The following is a 15,080-nucleotide window of genomic DNA, read 5'->3' as shown; positions in this document are numbered from 1 at the left end:
CTGCCCCCTACGATGCGTGAAGCGCTGATGATTGCCCTTCTTAAACCGGGCAAGCCGTCAGACCGATGCGAATCTTATCGGCCGCTATCTTTAATTAACACCGACGTCAACATTTTAGCTAAGGTCCTGGCTACCAGATTGCAGCTGCTTCTGCCGGTTATGGTCCTGCCAGACCAGTCTGGCTTCGTGCCTTCCCGTTCAACCTGCCACAATCTTAGAACAATTTTTGCTGTTATGCATGTCCTTAAGCCCACGTTACCTGCGGTGGCGGTGCTCCTCGACGCCGCAAAGGCCTTTGATTCTATCTCATGGTCTTACATGATCTCGATCTTGCACCATATGGGGGTGCCCTTCGTGTTCACTAATTGGTTCAAGCTGTTATACACCTGCCCGTCAGCCAGAGTGATGGTTAATGGGCACGTCTCTTGGCCAATCTCCATCCACCGGGGTACGCGCCAGGGCTGTCCGCTCTCACCGCTGTTGTTTACGCTCATGCTTGAACCTCTGGCTTGTATCCTACGGCAGCGTCACTCCCGAGCGGCGCTGCGGTTTCTCCAGTGCCCTCTGGCTGTGTCCATGTACGCAGACGATATGGTGCTATACGTACGTGAGCCGGCCCTTCACCTATCCCCCCTTCTGCGGGAGTATGTTCGTTTTGAAAGATTTTCTGGGCTTGGTATTAACTGGTCCAAGTCCTTGATTCTGCCCCTTACAGACAGTACGTCTCCGCTTGATTTAGACTTTCCCCTGGTTTGGTGTTCCGATGCAGTGAAATATTTGGGGGTGTGGGTACACCGCGACCCCCAGGAGGTGATACGCGCCAACTATGGAGTTGCTGTCGCGCGCCTTGAGGAGCAGGTGGCCCGATGGATAAAGCTACCCCTCTCTTTTGCAGACCGCTTAGCTTTAATAAAGATGGTAATACTCCCCCGATTTTTATATCTCTTTTTGAATATACCGACACCGTTGTCACGTCCCTTCTTCGCTTCCCTTCGCTCACTTTCAACCACATTGGCGTGGGGTGGGGGGGGGGGGGGGAGGGAGGGGAGAATCTCGCCTCAAATGGGAAACGCTTACGCTTCCTTATGCACTGGGGGGCTTTGCGGCACCTGATTTTTTGCTGTACTATTTGTGTGCGCAGGCCCACTTTGCATATTATTGGCAGCATGACCCTGCATATATTCCCCATGTGGCGGTGGAGGCCGGGGCGGTGCATCCTATACCGCTTAAGGCCATGCTTGTTAACACTCATACGGTATTCGAAAGGGGGGAGTTTGACACAGTGCAGACCACGGTTGGGGCTTGGCGGGAGTTGGGTAGACGTGCGCAGAAGCTGCCGCTTTATGCTCCTGACATGCCTCTGCTTCACCATTCTTCTCTCTCGGTCACTAATGAGGTGGGTGCCTTGCGAACACTCAGCGGCATGAATTTGGTGGCCATGAAAGACGTATACCCGGATGGACGATTTGTTGCGGCTGCCTCGTTGACTGCTGCTGGCCCTCTTACCGCCATGCAGCTCTTCATATACACTAGGCTGCGGTCGGCCATGCGTGAATTATATCCGCAATATCCCGCTGAGCCGCCTGCACTGGAAGCACTGCAACTCCTATACACTACCCCCTCTCGGGTGAAATTGGTCACTAGACTGTATCGTATCTCACAGAGAGAGGCCCCTCCTCTGGTTCAGCCGGCGCGGCTGCGGTGGAACGCTGTTTTGTCCCGCGAATTGACGGATGATGAGTGGGAGGGCTGTTGTAGCCTTACTGGGCGGCTGAAATCGAACTGCAATCTGCGTCTGGTACACTATAAATACATACATCAGATGTACTATACGCCTGCCCAGTTACATCGGTATGGTTTGCGTGACTCCGCTGCCTGTAAACGGTGCGGTGCCCCAGATGCTGATTTTTATCATCTGGCATGGGTTTGTCCCAGGGTACACTCATATTGGGAGGCTGTTGTACAGATTATACATAGCATGGTTGGGCTTCCCCTGGACTGCACCCCGCAGTTTTGTCTCCTTGGTCTTTTTGCTGACGTTAAAGTCTCCTGTAGAAGATTTGTGGCTATTGCGTTGTTGATGGCTAAGCGGAGGGTCTCCATGTGTTGGGAGAGTAGAGTGGCCCCCACCACCGGGCTGTGGCTGCAGGATTTGACCTATTGCCGTAATCAACTGTGCTGCTATGCTGAGGAGCTGCCAATAACATCCCGACCCCGTGATATTTGGTCGCCTCTCACGACCTATTTAATGTCTGTGCCCCATATTTAGCGTTTTTACTCTTTTGGACAATGCTATGGACATATCCCTGCATTAGTATGTGTGCCCCGTCTTCCTGTCCTGATTGCTTGCTCTTTTATGTTTATACAGACTCCACAACTGATTCCAATGAACTTTGTACTATTATACCATGTATTGATGCCTCACCTGCACTGTCTGATGTACCTCCAAGTAGTGTTTTGTTGTTGTATAATGCTTTATAAAACTCAATAAACACACAAAAAAACAACAACAAAAAAACCCTTTTGCGATCTTTAAATTATTTTTAAAATATAAGCCCTCTTCAACAAATAGGCATAATTAATATAACCTACAGTTGACAGGCGTGGAGTTTAGGTTGCTACTCTATTCAGTGTTTGATTTGTATATATGTATGTGTGTGTGAGAGAGAGACAGGACAGCTGGGCCACTTTCGATGTAGGTATCACTGTCCCTGAAGTCCCTCGGCATACAGTTCGGTCTTCCTTGGCATTGGTGCCCAGCCTGGACACAACAAGCTTTGGCTGCTGCAATGGGTCCGGTACTCCAAGTCTTGGTACTGTGCATCTCCGGTCGGTTCTGGTGTCCCAACACTTGGGAAGTAGGACGGATCTGACCTGTGGGAACCCTGCTTACCCCTTCCTGGCTTACATGGATGTACCCTTCATTCTTATCTTGCAGTCTCATCTTTGCTTGTTCACTATATATGCCCTAGCTTTTCATCCCACCTCTATTGGTTCTGTGTGTTGGATGATCCCATCTGTGTTGTTCTGCGAATGGGATTTTTTTCTTAACACAAGCGTTCTGCTTGTCAATACTTGTTATTTTCTTTACAATTTTTTGGGGTGGTTGCATTAATCCATGCTCCTCCACCATGGATAAAAGCTAACCTTCCTCAGGGTCTCTCAGGAGAAGTTTGCCTCTAATGTATTCGCTATTACCTCGGGTCCTCCAAACCCCAGCTGCTCACAGGTTCACTTTCTATGTGTTTTGTGAAGTACGTTTGGTTTTCTAAGTCAAGTCCCTTTAGCTTAGTGGCATGTGCTGTGGCTTTTGGTTTCCGAAGTCACAGCCAACCATTGGTCAGATCCCACCTTTGGAGCGATCTAGTATTGTATTTATATTGAATATTGTCTACAGGCACATTTCTGTGTCTCTGCCATGGGTAACTTTATTCCCATGCCTTTCACCATCTTTATGACTTTACGTGCCTGTGGCTTTTGCCACAATTCTTAGGTTGACGTGTATGCTCTTGCTCACCTATCTTCTTAAGAGTGTCCGGTTTCATCTGTTTTATTATAGGCCGGCTAGTTCTATTCAGAGATTTTTAGTATGATCAGTTCGCAGACCCTCCTCCAGGGACGGTATTTCTTAGGTATCTATTCTAAGGTATAGAGTCTGCGGCTAGGCGTCGGTCAAATGAACAAGTTACTTATCTTCAGTAACGTCTTATCTGGTAGAGACATAGTCTAGCCACAGATTCCTTACAGACCCATCCGTTCTGCAAACTGTTTCCATCTTACCTAAAAGATTCCTTTCTTCATATTAGTGTACCGTACATTTCGACTTCGTAATTAATTCCAAGAGGTATTTCTCTTTTATGGCACACTGTTTCCGCAGCCAGTTTCCATGATGGCTAAGCGTTTGTGGCGAGGTAAATAGTCACAGAAGAAACGGACATCAGCTCGTCGAGGAGGGGCATATATGGACTCTGGTGAAGTCGCATACATGGTTGATGTCGTTACGGAGTCGCTCGACGCCCTCAACCGACGCGCAGGAGTAATGCTGAAAACATTTCCGGATCCATTCTGGCACTTGAGGAAAATTCAAAGATAAGAAATCTGCGGCTATATTAAGTCTCTACCAGATAAAGCATTACCGAAGGTAAATAACTTTTTCATTAACACGAGATGTTTGATACCAGAAATCTCTATTTTCAGTGAAACCATCATGTTGCTGGGGAACTCGTTTTTACCAGTGTCTAGCACATGCTTTTAAAATGGCTTCCCTAATCACTTGCAATATCTAGCAATACAACTAGACATCACAGGGGCACATCTGCTCATGCAGATATGTCCTTACATAAAATATAATGCTCCTTGCCTATGGCTCAAAGCCCTGTTGTATGGGGTGACTTGCAAATGTTAGATGCAGTTATTTTGGCATCACTGCATCTAATAAATGCAGGAGTGTGTCATCTCGTGTTTTTACTCATGGTTTGCACCATGTCACCCAGCCTGCAATAGCAGTCTGCGTTGAACTTGTATGTGGGACCCTTAGGGTGGCATAAGATATGCTGCACCCTTTAGGTACTCTCTTTAGTACACATGCCCTAGGTTCCGTGAGTACCATTTAATAGGGATGTGCAGGGTTGCTAATGTCCTTTGCCAATTTTAGCAAGATTAGACAAAACTTTTCTTTAGGGAAGGAGCTCTGAGCAGGCCTCAGTGCACAGTCTGAGTCGAAAATCAGCATCTCGTAGCTAAAAAAGGGGGCAAAAAGTGTGTGTGGGGGTGTGTGTGTGTGGGGTAACTTCTCCTCCTCCCTCTCCCTCCTCCTCCTCCTACCTCACCCTCACCGGCAACTGCCTCTATTTTCACCTTTCTTAGTGTAAACCTATCAGGCTGCATTTTCTCTTCATGCATTCACTGTTGAAAGTGGTTTTTCATGATAGATGACGTAACCTGAAAACGTTAATCATATTTCAGCATTTTCAGTGTTCAGAAAGAAAGTGGCATCTCGGACAGTCTAGCATTGAAATATCGTTGAAATTCTGCAAGATATAAACATGTTTTTATGAGATCATACAATGTTAATTTCCTTAAGTACATTATGTTAAAATGTGTTATAGGGTCTTTGTAGACAGTGAAAAGTTATTCAGCTGTAGGCAGTGAGGAATTACTCAGTATTTATGAATTCAATGAAGATTTTCTATGATGCAGAACTAGCATCACAGGTATGTAACCTTTCCGTCTACCTTTTGATTTCCAATGGAATACCCCTTTTGAAATAGGATTACAAGTAAATAGCTTTCCCTACTCCGAATAAGGCAGTGCACCAGTGCCACTCACTATCTCGCCCTCTCTCTTTTTCTCTCTGATGGACCTGTTTAAAAAAACGCAAATTTCGCCCATGATTTGTTTTGAATAATAATGCTGCTTTATAATCACATCATTCTCTAGCTCCTATTTAATATCATGTTTACCTTTATTTCACGTGGTTATGTTGTTCTTATTGCCACAAGCATAATGATTCTGCCATGTTCATTACTGTGCTTTCTCTCATTTCAGATGCTTCCAGGCACTCTGTTCGCGAATGCTGTTAGATATTTCTTCACCATGGTTCTGAAAGCATTACAAGTGCATGGAGATTACTACTTCTGCAGGGTGGACCTTATTCAGCTTGGCTACAACATATATTGTGCTCTGGTAAGTTGGTGTGTGTAGTTTTTTGGAGGTCTTTTTGAGGCACTGATATGTGATATCTGCTAGCAGACAGTGGGACTAGTGCATAAAAGTAAAAGCCTTTGCCAGGCATACTGTAGTGGCTTTTCTACTAGCCTTATGCTCAAAATGTTGCATATGCAAACACAAAGGCAGACACAGAAGATGCTCATGCAGGCATCCTTTACCACCATCAGACTGCACATACAGGCACCCATACCACGTGTTATCTTCTTCTGAAAGAGCCATATATAACTTTACTTGCAAGACAAGGGAGTGTCTTGTTTTCTGCTTCCTAAACTGAATTGATTGGCCCTTCACATTTTCTGCTGGCCTTTTTATATTAGACAACATTTTCAGTGTGAGTGACTAAGTGAATTCAGTCAGCTTGCCTCCTGCAAATAAGAGTTGTGGAGAAAATCTTGATAGACAGTATCACCCCTACATCCAGAAAAGGTACATGGATCATTTCTGGAATAGATCATCCTTCTCCTACCCATAAAGAATGCAGCGCATTCTCTGATCGTCCCCTTCTTGAATACATGATTCAGTGCATCTGGGTTTGCTTTAGTATCTTCTCTACAACTCACAAGTGGTGTATAACTTAACCTTGCTCCTGATTCTGAATATTCCACCACCTTCTCTGATCTCTACTCCCCTAAAACCACTCAAATCAAATCAAACCAAGCTTTATTCGATTTTGAGAATTAAAATCATAAAAGCAAACATATTAATAAAAACAGCAGCTAAAAATAGAAGCATTGGTTACATATAAGATACATCGTTGTGCTGTAAATACAGAACGTGTGAGAAATGATTAAAATATATTCATAAAATACATCTGATCCAAAAGAGGGAAAGTTTCATGAACAAGTAATGTCGCCCTGACTGATTCCAACCTGTGTCGAATTTGAAGGTTTAATTATTTACACATTTTCTAGCTCGTAACACGCCCTTTAAAAAACCCAACACTGATCCAATGCAATAACAGTTTTCCAGCTTCTGTAAATACATGAGTGCAGGGCGGCATTGCCTCCATCCACCTTGTTTTAAAAAGGGAATCAACCATCTACGCCTTTCATTAATATAAAATTTACAAAATAAAATGACATGTATAGTAGATTGCGGTGAAATATTGTCACATGGGCAGCAGCAAAGATCCCTCGACCAATCATTAATTTTAGGGTGGGTGGTTAGGCGACAAAAAGACCCAAATCTAAATCTGGATAACAAATATCTGTCATACCCTCCTGCTACCCATGCTAGGTATGGTTGGATCTCGCATGTTACAGTAATAATTTGGTGATTAATCACCGTGATTTTATTCAATTCTTGGGCTAGCCTGACTTCTTCTAAGTGAGTCATGCAAGTTTTTTTGAGGTCCTTTCGATTAAAAGAATTCATATTTTCAGGTAAAAAATAAAAGTCTGGGCGGCCAATATCATGCATGAACTTTTTGACATATTTGAGCCAGGGTATTTTGTCCACATTATCCAAACTCATGGCGTCCATAATAATGTCCCTATTTAAGCCGGTGCTAACTGAAGTCCAAATTCTCTGCCACAACAAGATTGGTTGGATTTTATTTAAGTCAGAGATATAGACGACTCCAAGCTCGCTGTGGCAGTTAAAAACTGAAGTGCTAGCTGGAACCCCCAGGATATACCTTAAAAACCCGTTTTCAATGTATTGTAACGAAGCACAATCATGGAAGCCCCAAATGGCCGCCCCGTAAATGGCTGTGCTGACGCATTTCGCTTGATAAATTTTTAATAATATTACGGGCGGCCTTTTCCCCAGTTTTTTCGAGAAATTTTTTAAAGCGGCAATGGACTTCATAAAAAGTAGGCTTCTGGCCTTGACTGCTGCAGTCCATGTGCCGGTTCTGTTAAAAAGGACGCCCAGATAGCTGAACCGGTCAATACTTTCCACCCTATCTCCACCCGCCTGATAGCTTCTGGCTTTATTAGTGGTCCCCCCGCAAGCCATGACAAAACTTTTCTTAGCATTTAACCTCAGGCCCAGCCTATCCATAAAACTCGTATAAAAAGAAAGAGCCCTTTGGAGGCCAACCTGTGTACGAGCCATGAGCACCGCATCATCGGCGTAAAGGAGGGAGGCTATCGGGCGTGCGTATACCCTCGGGGGATCCCTGGTGTGTGACACCAACTCCTGTTCCAGGGCGTTCGTATAGAGTGAGAACAGGAGAGGTGCCAAAACGCAACCTTGCCTGACGCCCCTCTCCACCTTAAAAGATGCAGAACACTCGCCCTTCAGTCCATAACGGACATTTGCCCTTGCGCCAGAATACAGCTGTCTCAAGAAAAGTATTATCACAGGGTCGACTTTTAACGCATTAAGGACTTCCCACAGCTTATCATGTATTACACAGTCGAAAGCGGCTGTGAGGTCGACAAAAGCCAGGTAAAGTTTCCCTGTCTTTGCCTGTGTATATTTACCAATTAATATACTAAGATTCAGGATCTGCTCATTAGTACCTAACCCAGCTCTAAAACCATATTGCACATTGCTTAAAATGTCGTTTTCTTCTGCCCATGCTTGTAAATGATCTAGGACACTTCTACCGGCGATCTTCATAAGGGAGTCCAGCAGGGATATTGGGCGGTAGCAGGCGGGGTTCCCTCGCTCACCCTTTTTAAAAATGGGAACTATGATCGATTCTGACCAAGTCTCAATAAAGCCTTTTTCGCAACAGGCTTGTAGGACCCTTGTCAGGATGGGACCCCACACCTCAAGGTTTGATTTATAGAGGTCTATAGGTATCCCATCTGGGCCCGCGGCCTTGCCTCCACTACTGGCCTTCACTGCCGCGTTGACGTCCTGAAGTGAAATATGAAGGTTGACAGGCCTGAATTTCGGTTTCCCTCTAGCAGTATCTTGTTCCTCGTCAGTGGGCACCCCGTCACCCTCTATTGAATACACATTGGAGAAAAAATCTAGCCAGGTTCTCTCGTCGATTGCCACCTCCATAGTTGGTTCTTCCAGGTTACTAACTAAGAATGGGGCGTTCACAGCCGACCAAAATTTGGAGCTGTCTTTACTCTCGGCGGCCTCGCAAAGATTTCTCCAAGCATTGTCTTTCAGTTTGTTCACCCTGGATTTTCTTGCGGCATTATACAATTTCCTGCAGGCCCTAATCTCACTGCTGTCTCTTTCGGGTCTATGCAGAGCTTTCTTCAGATTTGAATAACATCTGGTGCAATCCTGGTCGAACCATCCCTTCCTAGGATTACCTGTACCTCTGCATTCCCTGGACAATGTGCTTTTCACAACCTCAGTGATACAGTCAAAAGCTTTTAAAACGTCATCATGCGACGGGTTATCACTTAGACATGTTGTAATTGGATCTATTGCCTTGGAAACTATTTCATTATTGAGCTCTGCAGGGTCCCGGCTAGCCCAACGTATGGCATAGCCGTTCTTCCTGCCCAACTCAATATTCTGCAACTATGCCATACTGGTACATAATTTTCGAGATGCGCTATTAGCGACGGCTATGTTCACACTGATGGCCAAATGATCACTCATGGTATTTTGGTGAATTTTGTAACCTTTCACATAATTGGCGTGATGATAGGGGATAAGAATAAAATCAATGATTGATTTGGCACCTCTACCAATGAATGTATGGCCAAAATCCACCTTAGGCGTGCATAAGCAGTTAGAGAAGCCAAAGTCGTATTTAAACATGAGCTCATTTAAGAGCTCACCTTTGGCTGTGTGCTGAAAGTGGACTGAAGGATCACTCTTATTCAGAGTTAGGCCGCATTTACCCGCATCTATAAGTGGGCACAAGCTAGTATTGAAGTCACCACCCCAAATGGGGATTAAGGTTATGTCACCTCTTAATTTTAGGTTATTAATATCCCTACTAAGCTTTTCTAATACAGACCCCAGCTGATCCTTTTCCACATTATTATAGAAATTAATCAGAACCAAAACAGTAAACAGATCCATATGAATTAAGACGATTTGATAAAAAATTTCTGCACACACCATCTCTAAGTTACGTACCCCCAACAGGTTAGACACATATACACAAAGCCCCCCTTTTGGTCTGCCAAAAGGTGATCGAATAGCAGGAGTGTGGTATGTTTTAAAGCCATTAATGTGGACTCCGTCGATTACTCAGGTCTCTTGTAGGCATAAGATATTAAAATTACTAACAAAGTCCAGCCAGGCGGGGTCATTCACTTTTTGCTTTAGGCCTGCCACATTCCAAAAGCAAATGCCACAAATCCCAGCATGATGGTCAATAAAATCCACAGTAGTCCCCAAAGTGATATTTTTACTAGCTTGGGTACTGCCTCCATCGTCCACTTGTTTCGACACAAACTGGTCCAGTGAAGTTGGTGCACCCCATATTGTGCTAGTAGGAGGGGAAGGCACCCTCAGGGGTTGTAAACTTTTAGTTGGTGGTCATTCATTCTCGTCTAGGGTAGATAAAGGGGCGAATCTATTTGAGACAGCTAAATTGTGGTATTCCAACAATGCAAGCCTTGGTTTTCAACAGGATTTTTAAATGACAAGCGGTAAAAAAAGTCCAACTGGCGGACTTGGATGCTAGTATTAGTAAGGTTCAGATGTTGGAATCTTGACAAGATTTCATTAACAAGAACTGGTGAACCTAGCGATAATACTATACAGTCTCCTTTATAAGGTTTGCTGTTAGTTCCAACCCAGTCCACTCTCCTCACCATTTTAAATTCCCCGAAGAGTGCATTTGTTAGACCAGTCCTGTTTCCCAACCAATTTAGGGTTTTGTTTCTTAAGGCAGGCCAGGTTTCGTTAGCTGCCGGATCCAGTTTGGGTACATTGGCTAGGATGATAGTATATGGTGTTGCAGGCGGAGGGAGGTTAAGTGTTTGGGCTCTATTAATTGCCATCTTATTAATATCTTCTCCCCCCGTCCGTCTATCAAGGGGTTTATAGCCTACCCTACCTGTCTCATTATGCCTGGAAGGTTTGCCATTTACTAAGGGACTGATAGTAGTAGTCGTGGAGCCGTGATTAGACGAGTCCAGACGACCATTTTGCCCCAAAGCTGCTAGTGCGCCCGTATCGGGCCGCACGACAGTTCCGCTCGAGCCCTCCCTCTCTACTCGATCGTAACCACCTGTTGGCCTCTGGGGCGCCATACCAGCCCCTAGGGCAGTAGAGGGTTGGGCCGCGAGCAATTTATCTAAGCATTTTTCCATTTTCTCTATCCTAGTTGAAAAAGTGTTTAGTGATTTTGTCACAAATTCCTTTAAATCTTTAATGATTATGATTAGATTGGCCGATTCACATGTAGAATCGCTACACGTCTTTTTCCCCTTCATTGCACTTGGTATGCCTAAGTGCTTTTGTGTATTATGTTTAACATTTTTTTGTTTCCCCTGGCACTTTTTTGGTTGAATCCTAGTTTGTGTAGGGGTAGAAATGGGTTGCGGGTGGATTACTATCACATCCTCATTAGGAGTGTTATTTGATGGCTTTGAAATAAGTGGGGTACCCATGCTGTTAGGTGAGACAAGGGGGTCGCAAACTGCTGTTCCTGCTAGGACAGTGTCGTTATTAACCTGGATGGACCCATTAGTCTGTTGAGCGTGATTAGGGGTATCAGGGAAATCACTCGTTGATGCCCCTTTATCCCTTGACCTGTTACTAACCGTGTTCCTCAGTTGGGGTGATAAAGGATCTGCTGTATCATTATTTAGTGTCTCTTTTCCACTGAGTTGATCTGTCTTTCGATGTCCCCAACGGCCCCAGTTAAATAATTCAATAGGGTCATATTGACCTTCCTGTGTTTACTGGGTATTTTAGGTGAATGGTTTACTGTCTGTTTTCTTTTCCCCATTACAAGCGTTTTAGGTCGCAAACATAGGACAGATGAAACACTCAAGCAACACTGTGGGAGCACAAATGCCAATACATTTTTACCACAGAAACAACTCGCCCCAGATGCAGAAGGTCCGAAGATGTTAACAACGGCGAATCGAGTTGTGCTAGATAGCGAAAGGGTCCGACCTAACCAGGGAAGTACACTATCAAATATAATGAAGAAGGGCTACAGGCTCACAATAAGGGCCCACAAGGATGGTCACAGTACCTTTGTGTGCAGTCCAGGAGTTAGCACAGGAGGGCGGAGGTTAAGGGACTGGCCCTGCCCTGGCTCGTACTGGCGATGACGGGCAAGGACGGGCCCGCCCTTGGCCCGGGCTTCGCCCGCGCGCGTCCCGCGCCGCGAGGTTTGTCGGCGCTTTTTAGCGCGATTCAGGTTGTTGCCGCCTCCCACCTGGAAGCAAGGTCTCTTAGGCGACTGAGTCCAATAAAGTGCAGGTGCCTGAAGGTATCTGAGCGCGTCCCGCGCCGCGAGGTTTGTCGGCGCTTTTTAGCGCGATTCAGGTTGTTGCCGCCTCCCACCTGGAAGCAAGGTCTCTTGGGCGACTGAGTCCAATAAAGTGCAGGTGCCTGGAGGTATCTGAGCGCGTCCCGCGCCGCGAGGTTTGTCGGCGCTTTTTAGCGCGATTCAGGTTGTTGCCGCCTCCCACCTGGAAGCAAGGTCTCTTGGGCGACTGAGTCCAATAAAGTGCAGGTGCCTGGAGGTATCTGAGCGCGTCCCGCGCCGCGAGGTTTGTCGGCGCTTTTTAGCGCGATTCAGGTTGTTGCCGCCTCCTACCTGGAAGCAAGGTCTCTTGGGCGACTGAGTCCAATAAAGTGCAGGTGCCTGGAGGTATCTGACCACTCAATTTGCTCCCTATTAAGAAACTTCCTCCTTTTAAGGCATTGTCTTACCCGCGGAGCTATCAGCAGCTACTCATCTAAAAACATGTTTCTGATGGATACTTTTCCCTGTAGATTCCTCTCCCGTAGATTAATCTACTGCATACGACTGGTTCAGGAAACTTAAAAGCTCTCACATCACAAGTAGGGAGAAGTGCTTTGTATCAAAGCCAGAAGTGATGTCACCAAAGACTTAAAGCAAACACCCGGCCTGACAAGTCTGTTCTCTTTTTTCCACACCTTCAGTGCGAATCCAGAGCTCGCTCTCTCCTGAGAGTCATGAGTTTTCTTAACAGAAATTTCATATTTTAGTAGAATGCTATGTCTCCTCCAAAACGCTCAGGCTGCATGCCTTTTAGGAATTGGGACGGATGTCGGTCATGGATCCACACTCCATAAGCTTACAGTGCTTGATATAGAAAATGCTCTCCTGGTGATAGTCCTGTGGGGTCTAACAAAGTCCTTTCTGAAAAGATTAAAGGAGACTAGGTTCGAAGGACGGTGTATGCATTGTGAAACAGTTGGAAACATGGCTAACAATAGAACATGCCCAACTGTGAAAGCTACCTGCAGTAGATGTGGCATGGAACACCATTTTATGAAATGTTGGGGTGGCATTATGTCGAAAAAAGCGTAGTCCCAGACAGTTGGTTTTAAAGTGAAGGACTTGCAGCATCATTTGGGAGGCTTACCAAAGAAGATGACTGGAATTATTAAAAGGTACTATCTTGCACAGCTGCTTGGCACCTTTATTGCATAAATGTAGAAATCAGTGTGATTAAAGATGCTACATATGTTAAATAATGTTGGACTAAGGAGTGAACCCCTCAATTAAGTGGGCCTTTTCCAACATTATTTCACCTTTATTTTTCACATCTAGACAATGAACATTGTTTAATTTCCTATGACTTTAATGCCAACGATGATTAAAAATGGGGCAAATTTACCATCAGATATCTGTCCAGTAGAAAGGACATCAGCCATATGTGGGCGAAGGAAGGGACACCAGATTCAGAAGAAGTCTTATAAAGCAGTGTTCGATGGTCAGCAGCAACAAACACAATGAATAGATCTAAAGGGATAAAGGGTGTGACATTGCCACCATCCTCTCTGCTGTAATCTAGTACTGAAACTAGCCATGCCATGAGCAGCTCAAAAACCAGGCTCTTTTTCAAAGATAGCTGCCAATTAACTGCTCTTTCTAAATGTTTTTCTTTAAAAAGAACCCATGGTATTGGTCCATGTTTTTCATATCTTTAGGATTTGTTCTGGGTTTTACAAGAAATGAAGAATAATTGCTTATTTTAGAGCTGCTGTTAGCCCTATAACCCCCTCCACCCCCCCCCCCAAATCACCAGGAATTCTTCTTTGATGTCACCCTACGTGTGAACATTGTGATTATAACATAGTGACTATAAAACTCTTCCATGCACCTTTTTAAGGGTAAAGTGAGAAAAATAGGGCCCAATAGCCTGAAATGCTGAGAAACTACACTACTCCTTTAAGAAATAGCATGCCACCAGCATCCCATCATGCCTTTTAGGTGGCAGTTGAACCAGTTCTTCTTTTCCTGCTCATCCTGACAGGTTCTTGAAGCAATGTGATTGCCATTTTTGAGGTTTTTTTTCTGCAAACCTTTTACAAAAACACCTTTGTTCAATGTCGTTGGAGACGAGCAGCTTGCGGCTTGGTCTCCCGCTGAAAGGCTGCTTCCGGTCATTAGTGTCGAACCCAACACATTTCAGCTGTTCTCAGCGGGGCCCTGTCAGAGGTGATGATTTATCACATCCTGCGGCTTGATCGGTAATGGAGAGTGCTAGGGAAAGGCACCAAGAAAGTCTAATTATTATTGTGGCAATGCAGATCTCTTCTGCAGAGCGACCGTCATGATCAGCCTCCAGTTCCTTTCTTTTCGTGCTTTTCAACACAGATCCAGAGCTCCTCTCCCGATTTCGTCAGTCTTCTTCCCACTTCTAAATTTATTCCAGTGTTCTAGGAATCTGTGTCCCATACTAGAAAGGCAAGTTTTAAACCAGGCTGTTACTACAGAAAGCAGATGTTGTTCACAGACATGCACAAGGCGTGACTCTGGTGTCTTGGGTTAAGGACATGACTCACAGTTGTACAGTAAGTGCAACTTCATGCTCCCAGAGACCATCTCGGATGAGAAGCGAAGCTGTATGTCATTGAACATAAGAGGAACTTGCGGTCCTTACATAAGTTCTGTTCAAGGTCATGGGCAAGGACTCTATTTTGCTCCTACAGCATTCCAGCGAGAGGTCAACTTTGTGGTCATAGCCCTTGTAGTCCAAATCCAAGTCAAAATGCAAACACAACAAAGTGAAGTGACCTTCAACCTCATCCCTCCACTATGTATCCAAAGAGAAAATTCAAGTTCATCAGGTTGTCAATCTGTGTCCCTTGTGGTGTCCTGTCACGGAGCTGATTCTGGTGTGGCCTGATTCTCCTGGGTAATTGGTGACATTGCAGCAAATTGATGTCTTCAAGGAAATCACGCTGCGGATTTATGGCATACTTCCTGCTCCCAATGGTGTGCCTTCGGCCACGAGGAACCACAGTTGACTCCAGATGTT

The 15,080-nt window shown here is 45.1% G+C and overlaps 1 protein-coding gene across 1 annotated transcript in view; it reads left to right on the top strand.

Annotated features, from left to right (window-relative positions):
- LOC146813810 (exportin-5-like) overlaps positions 1-15,080 on the top strand; it is a 1,013,804-nt gene that overhangs the window by 903,629 nt on the left and 95,095 nt on the right. The window contains exon 29 of the mRNA XM_085610267.1: positions 5,548-5,685. Within this exon, the coding sequence (XP_085466393.1) occupies positions 5,548-5,685 (138 nt within the window). The remainder of the gene's footprint in view (positions 1-5,547; positions 5,686-15,080) is intronic.

The sequence above is a fragment of the Triturus cristatus genome, chromosome 6 (assembly GCF_964204655.1).
Source record: "Triturus cristatus chromosome 6, aTriCri1.1, whole genome shotgun sequence".
In the NCBI taxonomy this organism is placed as follows: Eukaryota; Metazoa; Chordata; class Amphibia; order Caudata; family Salamandridae; genus Triturus; species Triturus cristatus.
The sequence above is the reverse complement of the archived record's forward strand: the minus strand, read 5'-3'. Positions and strand labels throughout refer to the sequence as shown.